Below are 20791 nucleotides of genomic sequence, written 5' to 3'. Positions count from 1 at the left end.
GACTTGCATTGTTCTGATCACATCTTATCTGCTAGCATAACAACCATTTGGATTGATAACCCTTGGTACTACAACTGCATAGGGAATTGATATCCAAGGTGAAAATCCTGTTATCAGTGACCTTCTGGGAAAAGATCATCGGAACTGTGCGAGTGAGGACAAAACATATGAAAAGATCATGTGGTGATTTGTAGGGATGGTAAAAAAGTCTTTAAAGCCTCCCAGACATAACAAACCGGCCGTCGGATATGGTGGGCCCATGTATTGGGAGTAGACGTAGTTCCCACTAAAGCGAGTTGGGCCCATGAACCGGAAGTAGACATAGGACCCACTAAACAAGGTGATGGTCGAACGTTACATGAATGTTCATAGTTTCAAGCTTCACCGACTAAGCTTAAGGGAGAGTGTGAGATAGACGTATATCAGCGTCCATACCCAACACCACCGTACATACACCGGATTGATCATGCGCCTAGAATACTCTAGAAGATTCCTAAAAGAGCCGTTGGTGCAATTATAATCAAGAAGACAAAGATGTCTCATCATCCTCTCTTTCCTTTTTCTTGTCCATAGGCGTATTGTATAGCATATTCCCTTTCCTTTCTTTTCTCTATTTAGTTGATTCTAGGTTATAAAGGAAGAATTATTGAATGAGAAGTTCTCTCTTTCTCTCCCAGTCTATTATGCAAACTCTCTCTTTTTCTATTGATTCGATTCTCATTATTTATTCATCAATCTCATTCAAGCACTATTTGCAAATCTAAGATTAAATGAGTATAAATATCGATTTGAATTTATATAAGATGATTATGATTTAATTTTTTAATTAAACAAAATTATATATTGGCTTGGGTTTATAAATGAGGATTTGGTGTTTAGATTTTATGATTAAATGAGATTATATGTCAGTTTAGGTTTTATACATGAGGGTTTGGGTTTGTACGGAGAATTAGAGTTTAGATTTTATAATATTAAACGAATTGATATGTCGGTTTGGGTTTACAAAGAGAATTAGAATTTATATTTTGTAATATTAAACGAGTTTATATGTTGGTTTGAGTTTACAAATGAGAACGAGAGTTTAGATTTTATAATATTAAATGAGTTAATATGTCGGTTTGGGTTTACAAATGAGAATTAACATTTAGGTTTTATAATAAGAAACGAGTTTATATGTCGGTTTGGATTTACAAAAGAGAATTAGAGTTTGGATTTTATAATATTAAATGAGTTTATATGTGAGTGTGAGTTTAAAAATGACAATTAGGGTTAATTTTATATAATAAAACGAGATTATGTGGTCGGTTTAGGTTATATTGATTCTGTTTTTTTTTCTAATTTATTTTGTTTTATTATGATTTTTTTCATTTGAAGTAAATATTTTGTTTATAGTTAGTAGTACTTGACATCTTTTTATTGGTTTATGAAAGAGGAGGTGGATAAAAGGGTGAACCCGACCAAGTATTGTACTTTTTTAATTTAACCTAAAATACCTCGTTTGATAACATATTTGTTAACGTTTTTAAGAAATTGCTAAACTGATATATGTGAATATCATATGTTATGCGAGTTTTGTTACAGTTTTATTTTGGTTTCAAAAATCTGATGTTTGATAACAAATTTATTAAATGTAAATATAGTGACAATAGATTTTTTATGTTATGAAAGTTTTTTTTTTTGCTTCCAAAACTCATATTTTTATGGAGTATTTGCAAAATACCCTTTTAACTGTACCGTTATGCAAAAATAGCTACTATTATGTGCAAAATGACTAAATTACTATTTTTAGTGATTGGTTATAACATTGACATATCTGAAATAAAATCTCTTTTTGTAGATAAGAATATCTTTCTAATAATTGGAAAATGTGTAAACTAAATTGGAGTATATTGATTGTTGTGTAACATACATAAGGGCAAAAAAGCTTAAAAATACCCCATCTATTTTTTCTTTGGAAGTTTAATACCTGGACTTTTTCGGTTGGAAGTTTAATACCTGGTATATTTTTTATTGTTCAATAAAACATTGGTTTATATTTTTCTTGGTTGATTAGGATCCCGTGGTTAACATCCGTTAAGGGTTGTGACAAAACCACTAACTATGGTTAAAAATTAATAGCACGTGGTTAATTGAACCCACTGCAAGACATTGTTGCCCTTCACTCTTGTTTTTCCCTAAATCTCGAACCCCCTTAATAGAGAAACCTAACTCAATTTTTTCTTCCTCTTCTCTTCCTGGGTTAATCGTAAGAATGATGAGCCAAAGTCCAGGGTCTGATGCAAATTCGAGTTGGATTTGGGGTCCTCTTTGCTGCAATTGTGGTAAAGCTACGACGCTTGCAAAGTCTTGGACAAATGAGAATCCGGGTAGAAAATTCGTCAAGTGTGTTGTTCATGGTTTTGTAAAGTGGGCAGATGAAGAAAAGCCATACGGTTGGCAGAAGGTAAGTTTACTGGAGGCTGAGAGAATCTCTGAAGGCAATGAATGTGACTGGTTCCACTGCTCTCTCCCAGGATTTAGCGAACAAACACGAAGAAGAGAAGAAGAAGCTTGAAAGTGAAGTGATGGCTGATAGTGAGAGGGCAAAAATGCTTAGGCAGTTTATCTTTTTGTCTTGGGGAGGTTTCATTGTGGTTATTGCCATGATCCTTGTAATGGGAAAGATTTAGCTTAGTTTCTTTTGTTTTTAAGTGTATTGTGTTATGAAATATGAACTCCTATGTTATAAGTTGCTATTGTATGTTTGAAATGAAAATATCCTAATTTCATTGATCCAAAAGAGTCATTTTGTTACAAAGATCCAACATCCCAAAAAACAAAAAAGGATCTGACCATAAGAAAGGGGCCAAAACATAGTTAACATCCTACATTGATCCTAGATAGCAACAAAAGGTAGACAAATAATATTCTACTTCTTGTCAGGTTGCCAAACATCAAACACCTTATCATTCAAAGGAGACATAAAAAGCGCAGGCGGTCTAGGAGGTTCATCGGACCCTTTACTACGTCCCTTGCCACAATCCTTGCCTTCTCCATTTTTACGACCATGAGGCCGTCCACGAGCACGTCCTTTTGTAGTTATGTTACCTGGATCACTAGTGGTAGCTGGAGCACTTGAATGTTGTGGAACTTGTTGTTGTTGCGTTGATTGGCTTTGAGCGATAGGTGGTGTTGATTGGGTTTGCGCTCTATGCCACCTCTTTGGTGCATTGTCGATGCTCCAAGGATCATCATTATCCTATCACAAATCTGATGTGTTAAACTTGCAATTACTATTTGATATCATATATTTAAAATAGAAGGTCAAATTGCTTACCAGACTTTCCCTCGGTCTTCGTCTCTTGCGTGTAGGTCCTAATTGCACAGCTTGGTTTTTGCAGGTTCCCTTATTGTGACCTATTTGTTTACAATTGCTGCAGGTCACAGATTTGCCTTCACGAGTGAGCTTGGTCGGATTACTTGATGATTCACATGGCTCTTTTATCCTATCAAACTTTTTTGGACGCCCTCGCTTTTTCCTCTTATCAGGCACTTCAATTTGCCCTTTGCCTGTTCTCCTCCATAATCTTTCCCCATTGACAGGATCGATGTTATCCTTGTAAGTAGCTTGCCAGACAGTTGTTTGTAAACATCTATCAATATAGCTACAAAATAAAACATTCCATCAGTTCATAATGTATGAGACAATGAAGTAATGATCCGAAATAATGAGTTAAACTTACTCTTCTGGATCGCGGTTATGTCCATTGATAACATAAAAGGCATGCGGACAGGAAATGCCTGTGAGATTCCACTAGTTGCAAGCACATTCTCTATGGAGGAGATTGACACAGAAACGGCCACTTCCCTCTAAGACCTCGTCTTTGTGCTCACCACTTCTGAGGACTGAACAAAACTTGGAAGATCTACGATTTGCTTCTAGTATTAGCAATACCTTTGGTGGAAACCGACCTTTACATTTTTGTGTATTTGCAGCTAGCTTACTATTACGCTTCATTGCTATTCTTCTGACTTCCTCGAGCATGTTTATCACCGGCAATTTCCTAGCATCTTTAATTGTCCTGTTGAAACTCTCAGAAAGGTTGTTGCAAACATCCTCACAGCTAGAGTGATAACTGAAGAAGGCTCTGCACCATGTCTTGGGATCTGTTTTCAGCAAATCCTCACAAGCAAGTGGATCATATTTTCTCAAAGCTGCAATGTTATACATGTAGTCCCCTTCTGTTCCACTGTATGCAATAGCCCAGAAGAAACCTTCATGAGCATAATCACCATGTGTCTTCCTCCAGTTGGCAAATATGTGTCGAGCACAATGCCTATGTTCCGCTTTTGGAAGCAACGCACCAACATCATTGATCAAACCCTTCTGCTTATCAGACATAATAGTAAGGCCATCCCCTAACTCCAAAAGCAAATCCTTCTTCAACTTCTCAACGAACCAAGTCCATGATTCATTGTCTTCCACTCTAACTATTCCCCAAGCAATAGGATAAATTATGTTGTCTGCATCCTTACCAACAGCCGCGAGAATCTCACCCTTCAATTCCCATTTCAAAAAAGCTCCATCCAGTCCAATAATAGGCCGACAACAAATATAGAATTTATCAAACTGTTGCTTGCCATTAGCTTGAGGAATGGTGACAATCTCAGTGGTGGTGCCCTCATTAGACCTCCGAAGCTCACATTCATAATCCCACAGTTTTGCAAACTGTTGCCTCTGAGTTTCCATCACCAAATTAAACGCAATCCTCCTTGCTTTCTGACATAGCCACTTAGACACATAAATCGTGTACCTCATGTAGATCTCATCTTTAATGTCTGTCCATCTCAAATCCGGCCTTCATCTTGCTTCATCTCTGAATAATCTTCCAATAACGCCCTGTTTCAACTTTCTAGCTTTACCACTAACAGCATGATTATGACCATCAACATATGTTCTCACCATCCATTTACCTATGCACTTCTCCACAGAACAATGAATCTTCCAAGGGCAATTCTTATGGCTGCATACTGCCGCTAGTTGTGTCTGACCCCATTTACACAACTTCACATCATAATTCATCTTCAATACATACCTCAGTAGCTGATCCTTGAAATCGTCTCCACTATGAAATGTCTGCTTCAACCACAAGTAAGGTTCTTTTTCTTTGGCGTAGTTGGCTCTTGATATCTTTTTCTCATGGCGTTCAAACGTTTCCCATTCTTCGTCTGTGTCCATGAGAGGCTCAAGACGCTTAGCATCCATGCATTGTCTCTCAAGTTCTTCATACTCTTCGGCTTCACGAGCAACATTCTCTTCAGCTTCACGAAATGCTTCTGCTTCTGCTTGTCGCAAAGCTTCTTCTCCAGATTGGTTATTAGCCTCACCCTCACCTTCTAATTCTCTATTAATCTCTTCATAAAAGGCACTAAAAAGAGGATCACCATTACCTACTTCCTCTATCACATCATCTCCCTCATCTTGTACTCTTGGTTCTTCAGCATCCTCAGTAGCTTTATCTTCGTCTGACTACGCATCCTCTTCAACGTCACACTGCTCAACAGTCTGAGACAGTGGAAATGGTGGAGGTTCAGACATACTTTGATGGATGTATACATCGACTTCCCCACCAATCCAAGCTTCACTACACAGCTGTATAATCCCAGCATCTTTGTTTTCTTCGATAAGTCTTGCTGAAGCTAAGTCTTCCTGTAAAAATCTCTTATTCGACATCGCCTCTGAAGTGTATATTGAGTTTCAGATTTTCGCAAGCACTGCACAATGAAAAATTAAGTGATTAGCCATGTAACTATGCTAACAAGATGATCGATTTCGATAGTAATAAGAGACAAAACCCCAACCCAGAAACAAAACGACAACAACATGACAATTACAAAACGACAATGATTCGATTACATACCTCATCTCTCCAATTCCAAAACGACAACAATTCGCATGTAATCAAACGCCCAGATTCATCAAAACCCCAGATTCATAAGAGATCCAGTGAAGAAGAGGTAGAGAAGAGGAAGAACAAAATTGAGTTAGGGTTTTCAATTTGGGGGTTTTGCAGTTTAGGTTAGAGATCGAGGCTTTTACACAATTAAAGGCAACATTGTCTTTCAGTGGGTTTAATTAACCACATGCTATTAATTTTTAACCATAGTTAGTGATTCTGTCACGACCCTTAACGGCTGTTAACCACGGGATCCTAATCAACAAAGAAAAATATAAACCAATGTTTTATTGAACAATAAAAAAATATACCAGGTATTAAACTTCCAACCGAAAAAGACCAGATATTAAACTTCCAAAAAAAAATAGATAGGNGTGTATCTTCCTCCAGTTGGCAAATATGTGTCGAGCACAATGCCTATGTTCCGCTTTTGGAAGCAACGCACCAACATCATTGATCAAACCCTTCTGCTTATCAGACATAATAGTAAGGCCATCCCCTAACTCCAAAAGCAAATCCTTCTTCAACTTCTCAACGAACCAAGTCCATGATTCATTGTCTTCCACTCTAACTATTCCCCAAGCAATAGGATAAATTATGTTGTCTGCATCCTTACCAACAGCCGCGAGAATCTCACCCTTCAATTCCCATTTCAAAAAAGCTCCATCCAGTCCAATAATAGGCCGACAACAAATATAGAATTTATCAAACTGTTGCTTGCCATTAGCTTGAGGAATGGTGACAATCTCAGTGGTGGTGCCCTCATTAGACCTCCGAAGCTCACATTCATAATCCCACAGTTTTGCAAACTGTTGCCTCTGAGTTTCCATCACCAAATTAAACGCAATCCTCCTTGCTTTCTGACATAGCCACTTAGACACATAAATCGTGTACCTCATGTAGATCTCATCTTTAATGTCTGTCCATCTCAAATCCGGCCTTCATCTTGCTTCATCTCTGAATAATCTTCCAATAACGCCCTGTTTCAACTTTCTAGCTTTACCACTAACAGCATGATTATGACCATCAACATATGTTCTCACCATCCATTTACCTATGCACTTCTCCACAGAACAATGAATCTTCCAAGGGCAATTCTTATGGCTGCATACTGCCGCTAGTTGTGTCTGACCCCATTTACACAACTTCACATCATAATTCATCTTCAATACATACCTCAGTAGCTGATCCTTGAAATCGTCTCCACTATGAAATGTCTGCTTCAACCACAAGTAAGGTTCTTTTTCTTTGGCGTAGTTGGCTCTTGATATCTTTTTCTCATGGCGTTCAAACGTTTCCCATTCTTCGTCTGTGTCCATGAGAGGCTCAAGACGCTTAGCATCCATGCATTGTCTCTCAAGTTCTTCATACTCTTCGGCTTCACGAGCAACATTCTCTTCAGCTTCACGAAATGCTTCTGCTTCTGCTTGTCGCAAAGCTTCTTCTCCAGATTGGTTATTAGCCTCACCCTCACCTTCTAATTCTCTATTAATCTCTTCATAAAAGGCACTAAAAAGAGGATCACCATTACCTACTTCCTCTATCACATCATCTCCCTCATCTTGTACTCTTGGTTCTTCAGCATCCTCAGTAGCTTTATCTTCGTCTGACTACGCATCCTCTTCAACGTCACACTGCTCAACAGTCTGAGACAGTGGAAATGGTGGAGGTTCAGACATACTTTGATGGATGTATACATCGACTTCCCCACCAATCCAAGCTTCACTACACAGCTGTATAATCCCAGCATCTTTGTTTTCTTCGATAAGTCTTGCTGAAGCTAAGTCTTCCTGTAAAAATCTCTTATTCGACATCGCCTCTGAAGTGTATATTGAGTTTCAGATTTTCGCAAGCACTGCACAATGAAAAATTAAGTGATTAGCCATGTAACTATGCTAACAAGATGATCGATTTCGATAGTAATAAGAGACAAAACCCCAACCCAGAAACAAAACGACAACAACATGACAATTACAAAACGACAATGATTCGATTACATACCTCATCTCTCCAATTCCAAAACGACAACAATTCGCATGTAATCAAACGCCCAGATTCATCAAAACCCCAGATTCATAAGAGATCCAGTGAAGAAGAGGTAGAGAAGAGGAAGAACAAAATTGAGTTAGGGTTTTCAATTTGGGGGTTTTGCAGTTTAGGTTAGAGATCGAGGCTTTTACACAATTAAAGGCAACATTGTCTTTCAGTGGGTTTAATTAACCACATGCTATTAATTTTTAACCATAGTTAGTGATTCTGTCACGACCCTTAACGGCTGTTAACCACGGGATCCTAATCAACAAAGAAAAATATAAACCAATGTTTTATTGAACAATAAAAAAATATACCAGGTATTAAACTTCCAACCGAAAAAGACCAGATATTAAACTTCCAAAAAAAAATAGATAGGGTATTTTTAAGCTTTTTCCCCATACATCTATACTAATAAAAAGTAGAAGCTATAAGCTCCTAAGGCCGTCCACATAGGATTTTAAACAACCAATAGAAATTTGACATATAATTTATTAATATTTTATACAATTTCCAGAATTTTCTATATTAAGAATTATTTTAAACAACCTATCATGATTTGACATGTCATTCATTAACATTTTTTATATTTACAGAAGTTTTTACAAAAAGGAAAATTTTAAATTTATGGAAATAAAAAAACTAAGCACAATATCCCACATCGGCTAGAAATTTTTTAGACAATGGTTCAGAACCAGTATAAATAAGATTAATATGCTTCCAACAACGAATAATCAGGAAAGCTTGATTTATCAGGCGTCCAAGTTTAAAAGTTTTATTTGGTTTGATCTGGTTAATTATTTGATCAAATTAAAACTTTAAACAGTTTCAAAAAAATATTATAATATTTAAAATTTTTAAAAGTTTAAATATTATAAATATTGAAACTTTTAAAAGTTCTTAGCTTTTAAAAAGTTTTTAAATATTATAATTTTTAAATTTTAAAAGTTTAAAATATTATAAATATTGAAAATTTTTAAAAGGTTCAAATTTTATATTTCGAAACCTTTTAAAAGTTTAAAATATTATAAATATTGATGCAAAACATAAATTATCTTATTTATCTACATTTGTGCTTTTTATTTCTTATGAGCTGTAAAACATATTTTTGTGTATGATTTTATAGATGAGTTGATATTCTTTCATTAATTTTTTTATTTTTGGGTCTAAGGAAGAAGGATTGACATCGCAAGACCTTAATTTGATGTTTGAGTCAAATTTTGAGGTTTAAAGAAGAAAGATGGACGACAAACACACATGTTTTATTAGCTATACATAGGCATGACCAGGGTTATGGTTGTCACGGTTAAGGCTTATTAATCATCGGTTATGGTTAGAAAATTTTGTAACCTTAACCAGAACCGTTTAACATGTTCTTATTGTAAATACGGTTACGGTTCAAGCGGTTACTGTTATATACGGTTACGGTTATTTGATAATACGATACGGTTGATATTATTTGATGATATAATATAGTTGATATTATTTATTTATAATTAATATGTTCTTATAGTGTACTCATATTTCTATATATGATATGATTCATATTAAATAAATAAATATTAGTATATTTTATTATATTTTAAAATATTATAAACCAAGTAAGGATTTTGGTTTGAGAAGTTTCTAAACGCGTGGATCTAAAACCAAATAAGTATATGGATAAAATTATCAATAGTTGGGTGCATGTGTTGACTATGCTGGTAATCATGAATTTCACAAATTTTATGAGAAAAAAAATGATTTTGTTATTGGAGTTTAATGGGTTAACAAGTTGTAATGGTAGTCTAAAAAAAGGTTTTTCAGTGGAAGAATGTGAAGCAGTTGACGAGGAGGAAGAAGAAAAAGTGTATAACGAAGAACCAAACGGTAAAAGCTACGATGACAATTAACACAAAATTTGACAATCAAAATGACAAGAAATAATATGAAGAATAAGAAAACATTGAATAAAAAACACGAAAACATAGGTGGTAGCGATCAATTAAATATGAAAACGAGTTAAATTCATGATTATAAAATTGTTTCGTTTTTTCTGGTGGTCAAAGAAATAGTTTAGGATATGTGAGGTCATTAGTTTGATTTGTCTCACCTGGACGTCAAGTTAAATATATAATTTTTTAATCAGATTTGATTTTATAACACAACTGATTTTTATATTTTAAAAAATTATGTATCTGAAATTTAATTTTTTTTCTTAGTACTAATTTTAATTTTTTTTATAAGATAATATTTTATTACCGTAATCAATCATATATAATTTTTATCAAAATATATCAAATAAACCCACGCGTAGCGTGCATTCAAAACCTAGTAAGTAAAAAAAATCATGATAAAACGTTTTAAATACACACAATATAAATATGTTGATTTTTAAAAGTAAATATAAATATAAAAATTGAAAATATGAATGATTTGTCTTTTTAATAATGCCTCAGCTTTTTATAATATAAACGGAAAATGTGGCACCATTAATTGTAAACGGATTATTTTGTTTTTATTGTATTAGATGATTCGTTAGACACTTAAATTAATTTTTTTTATCCATAAAATAATCCGACCAGTTAACATTTTGTTCGCCACAAAAAACAAAAATTAAATAATTGTAGTATATTGATGCTCATAATTTTTATACTCACATTCTTAAATTAGTTTTCTGTGTAAAAATTTTACACACAAGAATTTAATCATCCGGTAAAAGAATAAGGGGCATTTGCAAAAAAAAAAAGAATTAACAATAGTAAATAAAATAAACTGAGAAATAAATTAGTAATTAGTAAAATAAAATAGTAGTTAGTAATTAATAAAAATAATAATTATCTATTGTAAAATAAATTGGTAATTGAGAGAAAAAAAAAGAATAATCATCAATTGTCAAATAAGTTTTTTTGTGGTCATATAAATAAATTAGTAATGAAATATAAAAATTAAAAACTATAGAGATCATCCCAGCTTGTTTCAACGAACCCTAATTGTCATTCTTTTCTTATTTCCTTTTTTTTTTTTTTTTTTGTTGATAAATTATAGAGATAAATTCTCTGTCTTCTTTCGTGCTTTTTTTTTTCTCTTCTCATCAAATTCACTTCAATTTGGTGGCAGTCTCATCATCGCTGCCTTGATCTTGCTTCACTTTTCTACAACTATTTAAAGGTTGGTGGGCTCTTTTTTCCTACCGTACTGTTTCTCGGGTTTGATGATTCTTCGTTCGATTCAATGTTGCAGCTTCTGGGTATTATTCAAAGTTGTGTTTTTTAAGAACCTTTGCGATCGTTTTGTTTCTGCCTGTAGTCTGGTTTTTAGATTTCAGAAATTTGCTTTATAAATTTGTAGTCTTTCATAGTCTCTTTGGGTACGATTCCAATTTTGATGACACTGGATCAAGCTTGTATTTTTATTGATCTTCTGATTTTATTTTGTTTTCGTGTAGAGAAGATATCTTTGGTGTTCCATGGTTGCGGTTGAGTCCTCTTTTCCTAGCCATGGTAGTTCTTATCCTCGTAGAAGGAAGAAAGTCTCTGCTTTTGAACCAAATCCTTTTGGTTCAATGTGTGTGGGAGTCTACAGTGACGATGTTTCAATCTCTGCAAGGGAATTAGCCCAAGATTACTCTTGTGACAGGTGCCACTTATTGTTTTTTTTTTCGTAGTTGTGAATTTGCTTACTTGGATGGTCAATCTCAAAAAAAGTGTACTTTTGCTTTTCAGCTGTGGTGATTTGGCTACTGTATCTTCCACTTGTTGCGATTTTGATAAACTGTGTGGTCTGGATTCAGCCTTGGAGACGAGCTGTAGGTCCAATGGAGACTGCCGTGAGGGTCAAGAGGCTTCTGGTAGTGGTGGCACAGCTTCAAGTCTAGACAAGAGTCTTCCAGGATATACCATGTATGCGAGCGGTTGGATGTATGGTAATCAGCAAGGCCAGATGTGTGGCCCTTATACGCAACATCAGCTATATGATGGGCTATCCAGTGGTTTCTTACCTGAGGATCTTCTTGTATATCCAATTGTCAATGGTTATACTGCAATTTCTGTACCACTTAAGTACTTCAAGCAGTTTCCAGATCATGTCGCCACTGGCTTTGCATATCTACAAAATGGAATGATAAATGTATCCCCACCTGTTAATTCAGTTCCCCTTTCTAATAGTGATGCCACAAATCATCAAGATAAGACTCAAACAGAGCATGCAACTTCTGCTGCTCATTTGATCTCCCATCAGACTTTGCCTCCACAGAGCAGTTCTCCTGGTTCTGTCTCAGATCAGCTAACATTAACCGAGGAGGAATCAAATATGTTAGCTTCATTCCTCTCATTGGTAACTTCCTTTCAACGGTGAAAACTCAGTTCACTACTTAATCAGATATGATGGCTCGAGTTCACATAAGAATTTTCTTTGATTGTTTGGTTTTCTGTCAGGGAAACGAACATGCTTGCTGGTTTCTGGTGGATGATCAGGGTAGAAATCATGGACCACATTCTATATTGGAGCTCTATAATTGGCAGCAGCATGGATATGTTTCAGATGCAGCCCTGGTAAGCTGTATTACAATAGACTTTAAAAGATTGTGATTACTTAAATTTGGTGCAGCTACAATGATTTTTATCCTGATGCCTCTTTGTAGCCTTGTGTCTAGCTTTGTTTTTCTCATCCATTCTCTTATGGGGGAAACTTGTGTTATTTTTCTGCTTATTTCGGAAATTTTCTACCCCTTCTATTGAGTTGTGAAGCTCTTTACTTACTATTTTTGAATACTTGATTAACATATGTTTTCTCCTCCCCTTCTTCTCATGCATGCGTCAATTTTGATTTGCAGATACGTGATGGTGAAAATAAGTTTAGACCAATCACATTAGCATCATTAATTGGTGTATGGAGGATGACATGTAGTAGTACCAATTGTGATGAGTCAGTGTCTGGTGTGAGCATCATATCCGAAGTTTCTGAAGAACTCTCTGTTCAGCTTCAGACTAGAATTCTGAATACAGCTAGAAGAGCTCTGCTCGATGAAATCATCAGCAGTGTAATTTCAGACTTTCTTATGGCCAAGAAGAATGATGAGCATCTCAAATCTTACCCACCCAGTTCTGCTTCCCATGTTGAATCCATATTGGTAACACTTTTTATATATGCGCATTTATGTACACATGCACATATGTACTAATATAAAACTTCAGGGGCTATCATTAGATCATACACTAATATGGTAAAGTTTTGTTTGTGCAGTCTCAAGTTATTAAAGCGGAGAAAAGTGTTGTCTCGACCACTGAAACAACAGGCTGTAAGAACATATTGAATGAGTGGGGTCATAATAGTATATCGGCAGACTCACGCAAATTTACTAAATCTGTTGGTAGCATTGAGAACTACCAGACATCTTGCTCCGCTGTATGTACGATGCTTCACAAACATTGCATGCAAATCATGTGGAATGCTGTCTTTTATGATACTGTGGCAACTCATTCAGCGTCTTGGAGAAAGAACAAACTTTGGTTTCGGTCTCCTGTCCTTACAACTGTTAATTATTTCAAGGGTACCCAGACAAATTATTCAGACAAACCTGAAGCAATTGAGAGTGTGAGCTTGCTTCAATTTTTCTACGACTTCTATTAAATAAGAGTCATTTTCTTTAATTACTCTCTAATGAAATGAGTGTCATTTTTAATGTTTTGCAGTGTACTCGTAGGATGGATTCCTCTTCCGGCAAAACTGCTTGCTTAAATGAACTTGACATAGCTAACTCTGCTGCCAGTGTTCGTGGAGTGTCAACTAGAAAAGTAACCTTATTAGATAGTGATGGAATGGAAAGCATCATAGCAAGCATCTCAGAACATGTTGAAAGTGAACTCTTTCTTTCTCTTAAAACTCACCTGACTGATTATACTGGCGTTCTCATTGGAAATGAAGCAAATAATGCTGCTAGTACTGTACACGATGATGGCAAAATGAATGAGGTAAGTAGACAAAATCTCAGTGTGTAGATTTTTGAAGTTTTACAAGGGAAAATCTTTTCTTTCTCGTTCTATCTTGTTTCTGACATGATAGCAAGTGGGTGCTGAATTGAAATTGTTGCAAATTGCTGCAGGAAAACGTGTCATCTCTTCAAGGTTCCTTCCGTTCCCAGAATAATCTGGAAGGGTCTGGTGGTAAAAAGAATGGTTTGAATGTGGTTCCTGCTAGGTTGCACTCTTCCTATGATTTCAGTGATTCTCAGAGACTATTGCAAGAGGGAGAATCCTTTGAGAAGATCACATCTGAAGATAGTATTGCTAATATCTTTCTTACAACATTGGAGACATCGGGCAGTCCTGTTAATGATGAACTTGATACTCTGGATATTTATGAGCCACCACCACCTGGATGTGAAAGCAACATTAATATGCCATCTCTGTTCTGTAAGTTTCGGCCTGTAAGGTCCAAGGAAACCATTCCTGAGATTGAAGAATATGTTGCAACAGCTCTATGTAGACAGAAGTTGCACAATGATGTTACGAGAGATTGGAAATCAATGTTCATGAAGTTTTATCTTAACGAATTCCTTGCTTCACGGAAAGGAAGCCATCAACTTTCTCGTACAGAAACATTGGCACTGAAGAAGCTCAAAACTGTTACTCGGAACAAAAACCTAGTACATGCTAATATATCAAAGCAGGCAGCAGAAAAGCCAAGGAAACCATGTGTCAGATCGTCTGACAAAAGTTTGGTTAAACGATCTAGGAAACTGTCAGATTCTCATTCCATGAAAGAAGCCCTTAAGGTTGATACACCCACTATAGATTTGTCAGTTCGGAAACCAAGTCAATCTAAGATGAGAGATACGGACCGGCGGGATCATTGTATGTAATTTTCAGCCTTTTTCATCTGAATTATAGAACTTTTACGGAATTACCTTATATATTGTTCTTTTTGTCATTATGCAGGTATTAAGGATGTTACAAAGTTTAGTAAAGAAAAGGCTGGTAAAGATGCTTTTAGTAACGTGATCTGTGATAAAAGCCAAGATCTTGAAATGGCAGATGAATTTGATGACGAACTCCTTATAACGAGACTTAGAAGTAAGATTTCTTTGTTCTTAATAGGTTTGATTCTTTGTTGAGATCAGGGTTTATCTCTCTTTCTTTTCATGTTCTTTCTGGTATATATTCTATCAGGGATATCGAGGAATAAAACAAAAGAGTTAAGAGAAAGTAAAAATTCTGCAAAATCCTGTGGGGAGATTTCAATGTCTGCTGAGGAGGAATCTAAGGAAACTGTTGACGGCAAAAATCACGAGGAAACTCTTTCAAAGAAGTCTCCTCAGAAAGTGCAAAAAGGTAAAAGACTCCTTTATTTGTTTGTTTCCTACACATTCAAGTTCTTGAGCTTCTTTACCATGCAACCCCAGCCTACTGATGTCATCATTCTGAAAAGCAGCTCATATATCGAAGTTAAAGAGAAAGAATATGTCAGATATCAGAGTCGAAGGTGCAAAATCTAGCAATGGAGCAGTCAGAGATTTTACCGAGATTTCTGGGAAGGAAGGTGATACAGGAAGCCTTGGTTTTGCAGCCAGTGATAAGGTTTCCTCTCACCACCTCAGCAAAAGACGGAAAAGTAAGAACCCGTTGTTTTAATTCCTATGTTTTGAGAATGCCTCCCGCAATTTCTTTACTAAATTTTATCTCCAGAAGATGCTGCGAAGCACGTTGAGGATATATCAATCCCTACTGGTAATCCTGAAAGACTCGCGGAAGGAAAAAAGTTTGTGGAAAAGTCTGTGTACAGCGTATCACAGAAAGCTCGTAAGTGTAAGTGTCTAGCGTTGTACTTTATTAGTGTTTCATACTTACCTGAATGCATGGGCCCCAGATATTAATAGTTCAGTATTTTTTCGTGAAGCATCGCAATCCTCAATTCTAAAAAGAAAGCACATGATGGGTGAAAAAGTCCCCCATGTACCTCCATGCCGGAGGTCATCTCTCTCTTCCAAGGATTCTGAGAATGCTGAAGAGAAGCTTCCCTGCAATACATCAGATAAGCTGCAAAAAGGTAATTATTTCCTACAAACTTTCAGTTCTTACCTTCCATGGGGTTGTATTGTTTTTATTATAAATTATTTACCTCAAACTACATGTGTTCGGTTGGTTTGTGTAGGAGGTTCGAAGAAATTGATGCTAACAAAACATACAACAGAGCGTTCTCCCATGAAGAATTTGTCATTGGATGATGGCAGGCCTAAGCCTATTGCATTAAAACCACTGGAAAAATTGAGTTCGAAACAAAGCAAAACAAAGGTGTTACTGTCAGTTCCGAAGTCTGATGGATGTGCGCGCACATCTATTAATGGTTGGAATTGGCATGCATGGTCATTAAAGGCTAGTGCTGAAGAGAGAGCCCGTGTTAGGGGAAGTTCTTGCGTACATATACAACATTTTGGTTCCAAAAGTAAATTGACTCAGAACGTTCTTTCTGCAAGAACTAATAGGGCAAAAATGCGTAATCTTTTAGCTGCTGCAGATGGGGCTGATGTCTTGAAAATTTCTCAGTTGAAGGTGATTAAAACAAAAAATAATTTTCTCTTTAAACAAAATAAACGTACCTGTAGTGAGTTAATCCTTTTTTTTTTGTCATATTGGTGACAGGCTAGGAAAAAGCGTTTACGGTTTCAACAAAGCAAGATTCATGATTGGGGTCTTGTTGCACTTGAACCAATTGAAGCTGAGGACTTTGTGATCGAATATGTTGGAGAGTTGATACGTTCTTCTGTAAGTATTACTTGTTTGATTATTTGTTTCATAAGTGGTAGTAGTTCTGGACAGTATCTTAGCGTCTTCGATGAAGGACAGACTGTTTAAATTTGGTAGTGAGTTTGGTTCAATGTGCCAATGTCACAGATATCTGAGATACGTGAACGTCAATACGAAAAGATGGGAATCGGAAGCAGTTATCTTTTCAGGCTTGACGATGGCTATGTGGTTAGTCACCTGTGCAATACATTTAAATCTTGACTTGTTTATGTTTCATTTTTTAATGAACGACTGTTCTGATACACTTGTTGCTTACCATGAGTCTAGGTTGATGCTACAAAGCGTGGTGGCATAGCAAGGTTTATAAACCATTCATGTGAGGTAATTGTATGCATAGTATTGGATCATTTACTAGTTTGTTTTATGGATTTGGGGTCTTATGGAACACATTGTGCTTCTGCAGCCGAACTGTTACACCAAGATTATTAGTGTAGAGGGTAAGAAAAAGATATTCATTTATGCTAAGCGGCATATAGACACCGGTGAAGAAATAAGTTACAACTACAAGTTCCCATTGGAGGACGACAAAATCCCCTGTAACTGTGGAGCGCAAAAGTAAGTTGCATCAGTTTCATATTTATTTTCTGTAGTTTTGACTCTCTTTAATGCTGTTCTCTTTTCTCCACATGTATATTGAAGTTTGGAAGTGTTATTACCTTTGTTTAAGTATGTATCGAATTTGTGACCAGGTGCCGTGGATCGCTGAACTAAGAGGGACATGGTTTATCAAGGAAACTCAATCAGGTGTGTGGTTATTGGGTATTTAGGTTAGCGGAAAGAGAAGGATGAATCTCCCATTTGCAAATACATCTCCTGCAGCAGATGAGTCTCCTCTCTTTCAATTCAAAACTGTAACTATCTTTTTCCAACATACTAACAATTAGATATATAAAGCTGCATTTTTCTTTTCTTTTTTGATATATAATTTATTTTCCTTTTTGTTGTTGTGTCAACAAGAAGAGAAATACTCAAAGCCAAGTTAATAAATCTAATTTATGATAATATAAACAAAATAACTTCCTTGTGAATTTAGTAAAGAAAGGTGTGATAACTGTGATTGTGTCCTTGCACGAAACAAATTTGTTATTACTATTTAAGCACCCCTTTTTTCTGTCCATTTAGAAAACAAAATACAACTTATACAAATCAGGTCTTTGTTGGTTATGAACAGAAATAAAGGATAGGGCAGATATGGTCATTTTTATGGCTCAGTGAAAGCAAAGAGGTTTTCTTCTTCTAGCATTTAGAATCGTTTTTCTCTTTTCTTTTGGGTTTGTGTTTATATGCCATGTTCGGTATTTATATCATATTTAAATATTTTGTGTTGATTTGCAGGAATTATAAAAATGATTAGCAATCTCAAACTCACATTTCCTCACCCCCATTGTCCTTTGGTATGGTACGTGTAATGTTATTCTGTATTTATTCTCATATTTTGTTTCTTACTTACAATTCCAACTTATTGGACATTATGATACAGAGAGACGTCAAGTTTAGATCAGAAGATTTGGTGGTTTTAGTTTTCACTAAATTGAGATACCCAAAATTGCTTCATTAAAATCTAAATCTTAACTAATGCATTAGAATAATTAGGAACATCTTGTGAAAAGCCACGAATTGTTTTGCAATGCATGAGATTGTTAATAGTTTAAAACGTCTCTAATGGTTTACAAGCCATTTTAGCTACCAAAAGACTCTACAAGTCTCCAAGACAAAATATTGTGTCTTCATGAATACTCTTGTTTATTTATTTTGGAGGACATAAAGAAGATTTTATTTTTGTCCAGAAAAAAAAGAAAACAGAAGATTTTATTGTCTCATTATTTGATAAAATCTGAGGCAATGCATGTCGCTTACGTTTGACGTGCTTCATCTTGGGGGATGTGTTTCCTATCCCCTGACGTTTTGGGTTTGCTGAAGTTGCTTAAAGTTGTTGAAAATACAAGAGTATGGTAATGTAAGACATTTTTTAAGTCGACTTGCAAATTGCATTTGTTATTACAATGTTATGAATACACAATTTATACATAAGAGATGCTTATTCTTTCGATCTTGCAAAATTACTTTTCACGAGTTTAGAGTAGCCTTGAGTGATGCGTGTCTTTAATATTTTAGGTAATAATATTGGGCATTACTTAATTGATCATCTTGCCGTATTGCTTGGAACATGTTTTTGAGCCTATTGTTGAGTGGTTTTCTTCTTAGTAGTAACCAAATGAGTGTTTCCCCTAAAATTACCGAAGATTTTGGTCTGAATAGGCAGTAGTGCACTGATCGCTTAATTTGATATTGAGTTCGTATCCACTTCTGTAAAATGGTAAACTAAGCTGTGAGTCTAAATCCACTTCTGTAAAGCCCGCAGGCTGAATTAAATACAGGGTCAGAATTAAATATATATGTCGAGAAAAAAAATGGGTTTTTGAGGCTCAGCCTGTTTGAGTTATAGGGTTTTCCGGACTTAGCCCGACCGGGCTCGGACCAGCCCAAAAAACCCTTTAATAAATATATTTGTATTTTTTGTTAACATTTTTATTTGACTGTAATATTTGATTAATGATTTATTGTAAATAAAGTTTAAAACTTTAATTTTAGTTTTCATATTTACTTAATAACCTTCCTTAATATTTTTTAAAATTTATCTATGATATTTTATATGAATTATATATTGTTTTATTTGGTTAAAGTCTAAAATTTTATTTAGTTTTAAACTTTTTTTTTTTAATTAAGTTGGTTGCATTGAATACAGATGAGTTATTAAAATTTTGATTGACTTGTTTTACAGTGCATTTTTAAGCACTGCTTTTTAAGACTAAGTTTGAATTATTAATCTGTACAAAAAGCCTGAAAAACCTTGTAGCCCTGTTAGAATTAGACTTGGGCTTTGAAATATAGGCTCGGAAATATTTCGGATCGGGCTGGACTCAAACATATGCGGGCTTTACGGGTTTCGAGCCGGACTGGGATAGGCCAGCCCAATTGACACCCCTATCTGTATCTAAACCGTAAAATTTCTTCCATAAATTAATAAACATTATAAGATAATAAAATCTTTTAATCAGCATAAAAATGAACAAAAATCAAAAAATAAGAAAATAATAATTTTTTTAGAAAATGTGTAAATATTATATGATCACATTAATAGCATAAATTAATGATAAATCATGTAAATTTTTACACATTTTAATAAATCTATAAGGTAGGTTATTTATTGTGCAAAATGGTAGTCATGATATGTAGAGAGAGAATAAAATAAACAACATTTTTTGTTACGTTGTTTTCATGTCTCCTCTACTGTATCGTTATGTTTAACAATTCTGCCATAACGATACAGTAGAGGAGACAATTCAGATTTACTCATTGTGTCTAGAATTTTCAAATAAGTTTTACACAATTCGTAAACAACTATTTAAGCAATCGTTATCACTAAAGCAACTCCCAAAATATTGTTCTTCGTGCTTCGGTGGACATCGTCCAACACACGTCATATTTTGTAATTGTATATCTCTTGCATTTGATATGACACACCTACACATATATACTGTGAAAGATATTGTATAGTAATAATATGTAGAAAGAGAGCTAGAGAAACTAACATGACAGAAACAAAGCGAAGAGAAGAATGAACAACATTTTCTTTGTTGCTTTCATGCCATCTACTTTATCGATATGCTTACAAATATGATTCAATAAAGTTTTGAGTTTCCACGGCATTTGAGTCATACATTCTTTCTTTTTTTGTTGGCAAACGGCATTTGAGTCATACTATGTTATGAAGTGTTGAGAGAAAGAGACTAATCAAGCAATCAAGCGTACAAATAATTGCATTAGATCTATATTTCTTATTAGGATTTTAAATACAATGAAGGCATTATTAGCCATTTTTTGAGTGATTCATTACCAAAGTAAGAAACTATTATTCGTTTGTACAGGTTAAAATGATAAAAATAGTAACATATAAAACATGAGATTAATTTGTTACTTTCTTCTAGTTAGAATATTTTTTTTTTTATTATGAAAACGGGGGGGGGGGGGGGGGGGGGG

General features: G+C 35.1%; 2 protein-coding genes across 17 annotated transcripts; both read left to right on the top strand.

Moving 5' to 3' along the window:
* LOC104728655 lies at positions 2252–2669 on the top strand. Its single transcript, XM_010447609.1, has 2 exons — positions 2252–2443; positions 2514–2669. The coding sequence occupies exons 1-2, from the start codon at positions 2252–2254 to the stop codon at positions 2667–2669; spliced, it is 348 nt and encodes a 115-aa protein (XP_010445911.1).
* Positions 10971–18748, top strand: LOC104725238 (histone-lysine N-methyltransferase ATXR7-like). 16 transcript variants are annotated; one of them, XR_002034254.1, is made up of 21 exons: positions 11135–11208; positions 11395–11585; positions 11672–12281; positions 12383–12499; positions 12781–13077; positions 13191–13541; positions 13640–13918; positions 14050–14800; positions 14885–15019; positions 15116–15277; positions 15378–15557; positions 15632–15751; positions 15843–15992; positions 16098–16495; positions 16586–16708; positions 16838–16918; positions 17018–17071; positions 17154–17305; positions 17440–17601; positions 18086–18149; positions 18538–18748. XR_002034254.1 is itself a non-coding variant. In XM_019233045.1 (19 exons), exons 2-19 carry the CDS (start codon positions 11416–11418, stop codon positions 17459–17461), a joined length of 4152 nt encoding a protein of 1383 aa, XP_019088590.1. In that variant the 5' UTR covers positions 10971–11117; positions 11400–11415; the 3' UTR covers positions 17462–18480. The 16 variants fall into 16 exon arrangements, 7 of the variants coding, with proteins under 7 accessions (XP_019088590.1, XP_019088591.1, XP_019088589.1 ...); XR_002034255.1 differs by lacking the exon at positions 18538–18748 and adding an exon at positions 18231–18528 and having other exon boundaries at positions 18086–18144; XR_002034253.1 differs by lacking the exon at positions 18538–18748 and adding an exon at positions 18231–18528.

Source organism: Camelina sativa, chromosome 11, assembly GCF_000633955.1.
Source record: "Camelina sativa cultivar DH55 chromosome 11, Cs, whole genome shotgun sequence".
NCBI lineage: Eukaryota > Viridiplantae > Streptophyta > Magnoliopsida > Brassicales > Brassicaceae > Camelina > Camelina sativa.
The sequence above is the reverse complement of the archived record's forward strand: the minus strand, read 5'-3'. Positions and strand labels throughout refer to the sequence as shown.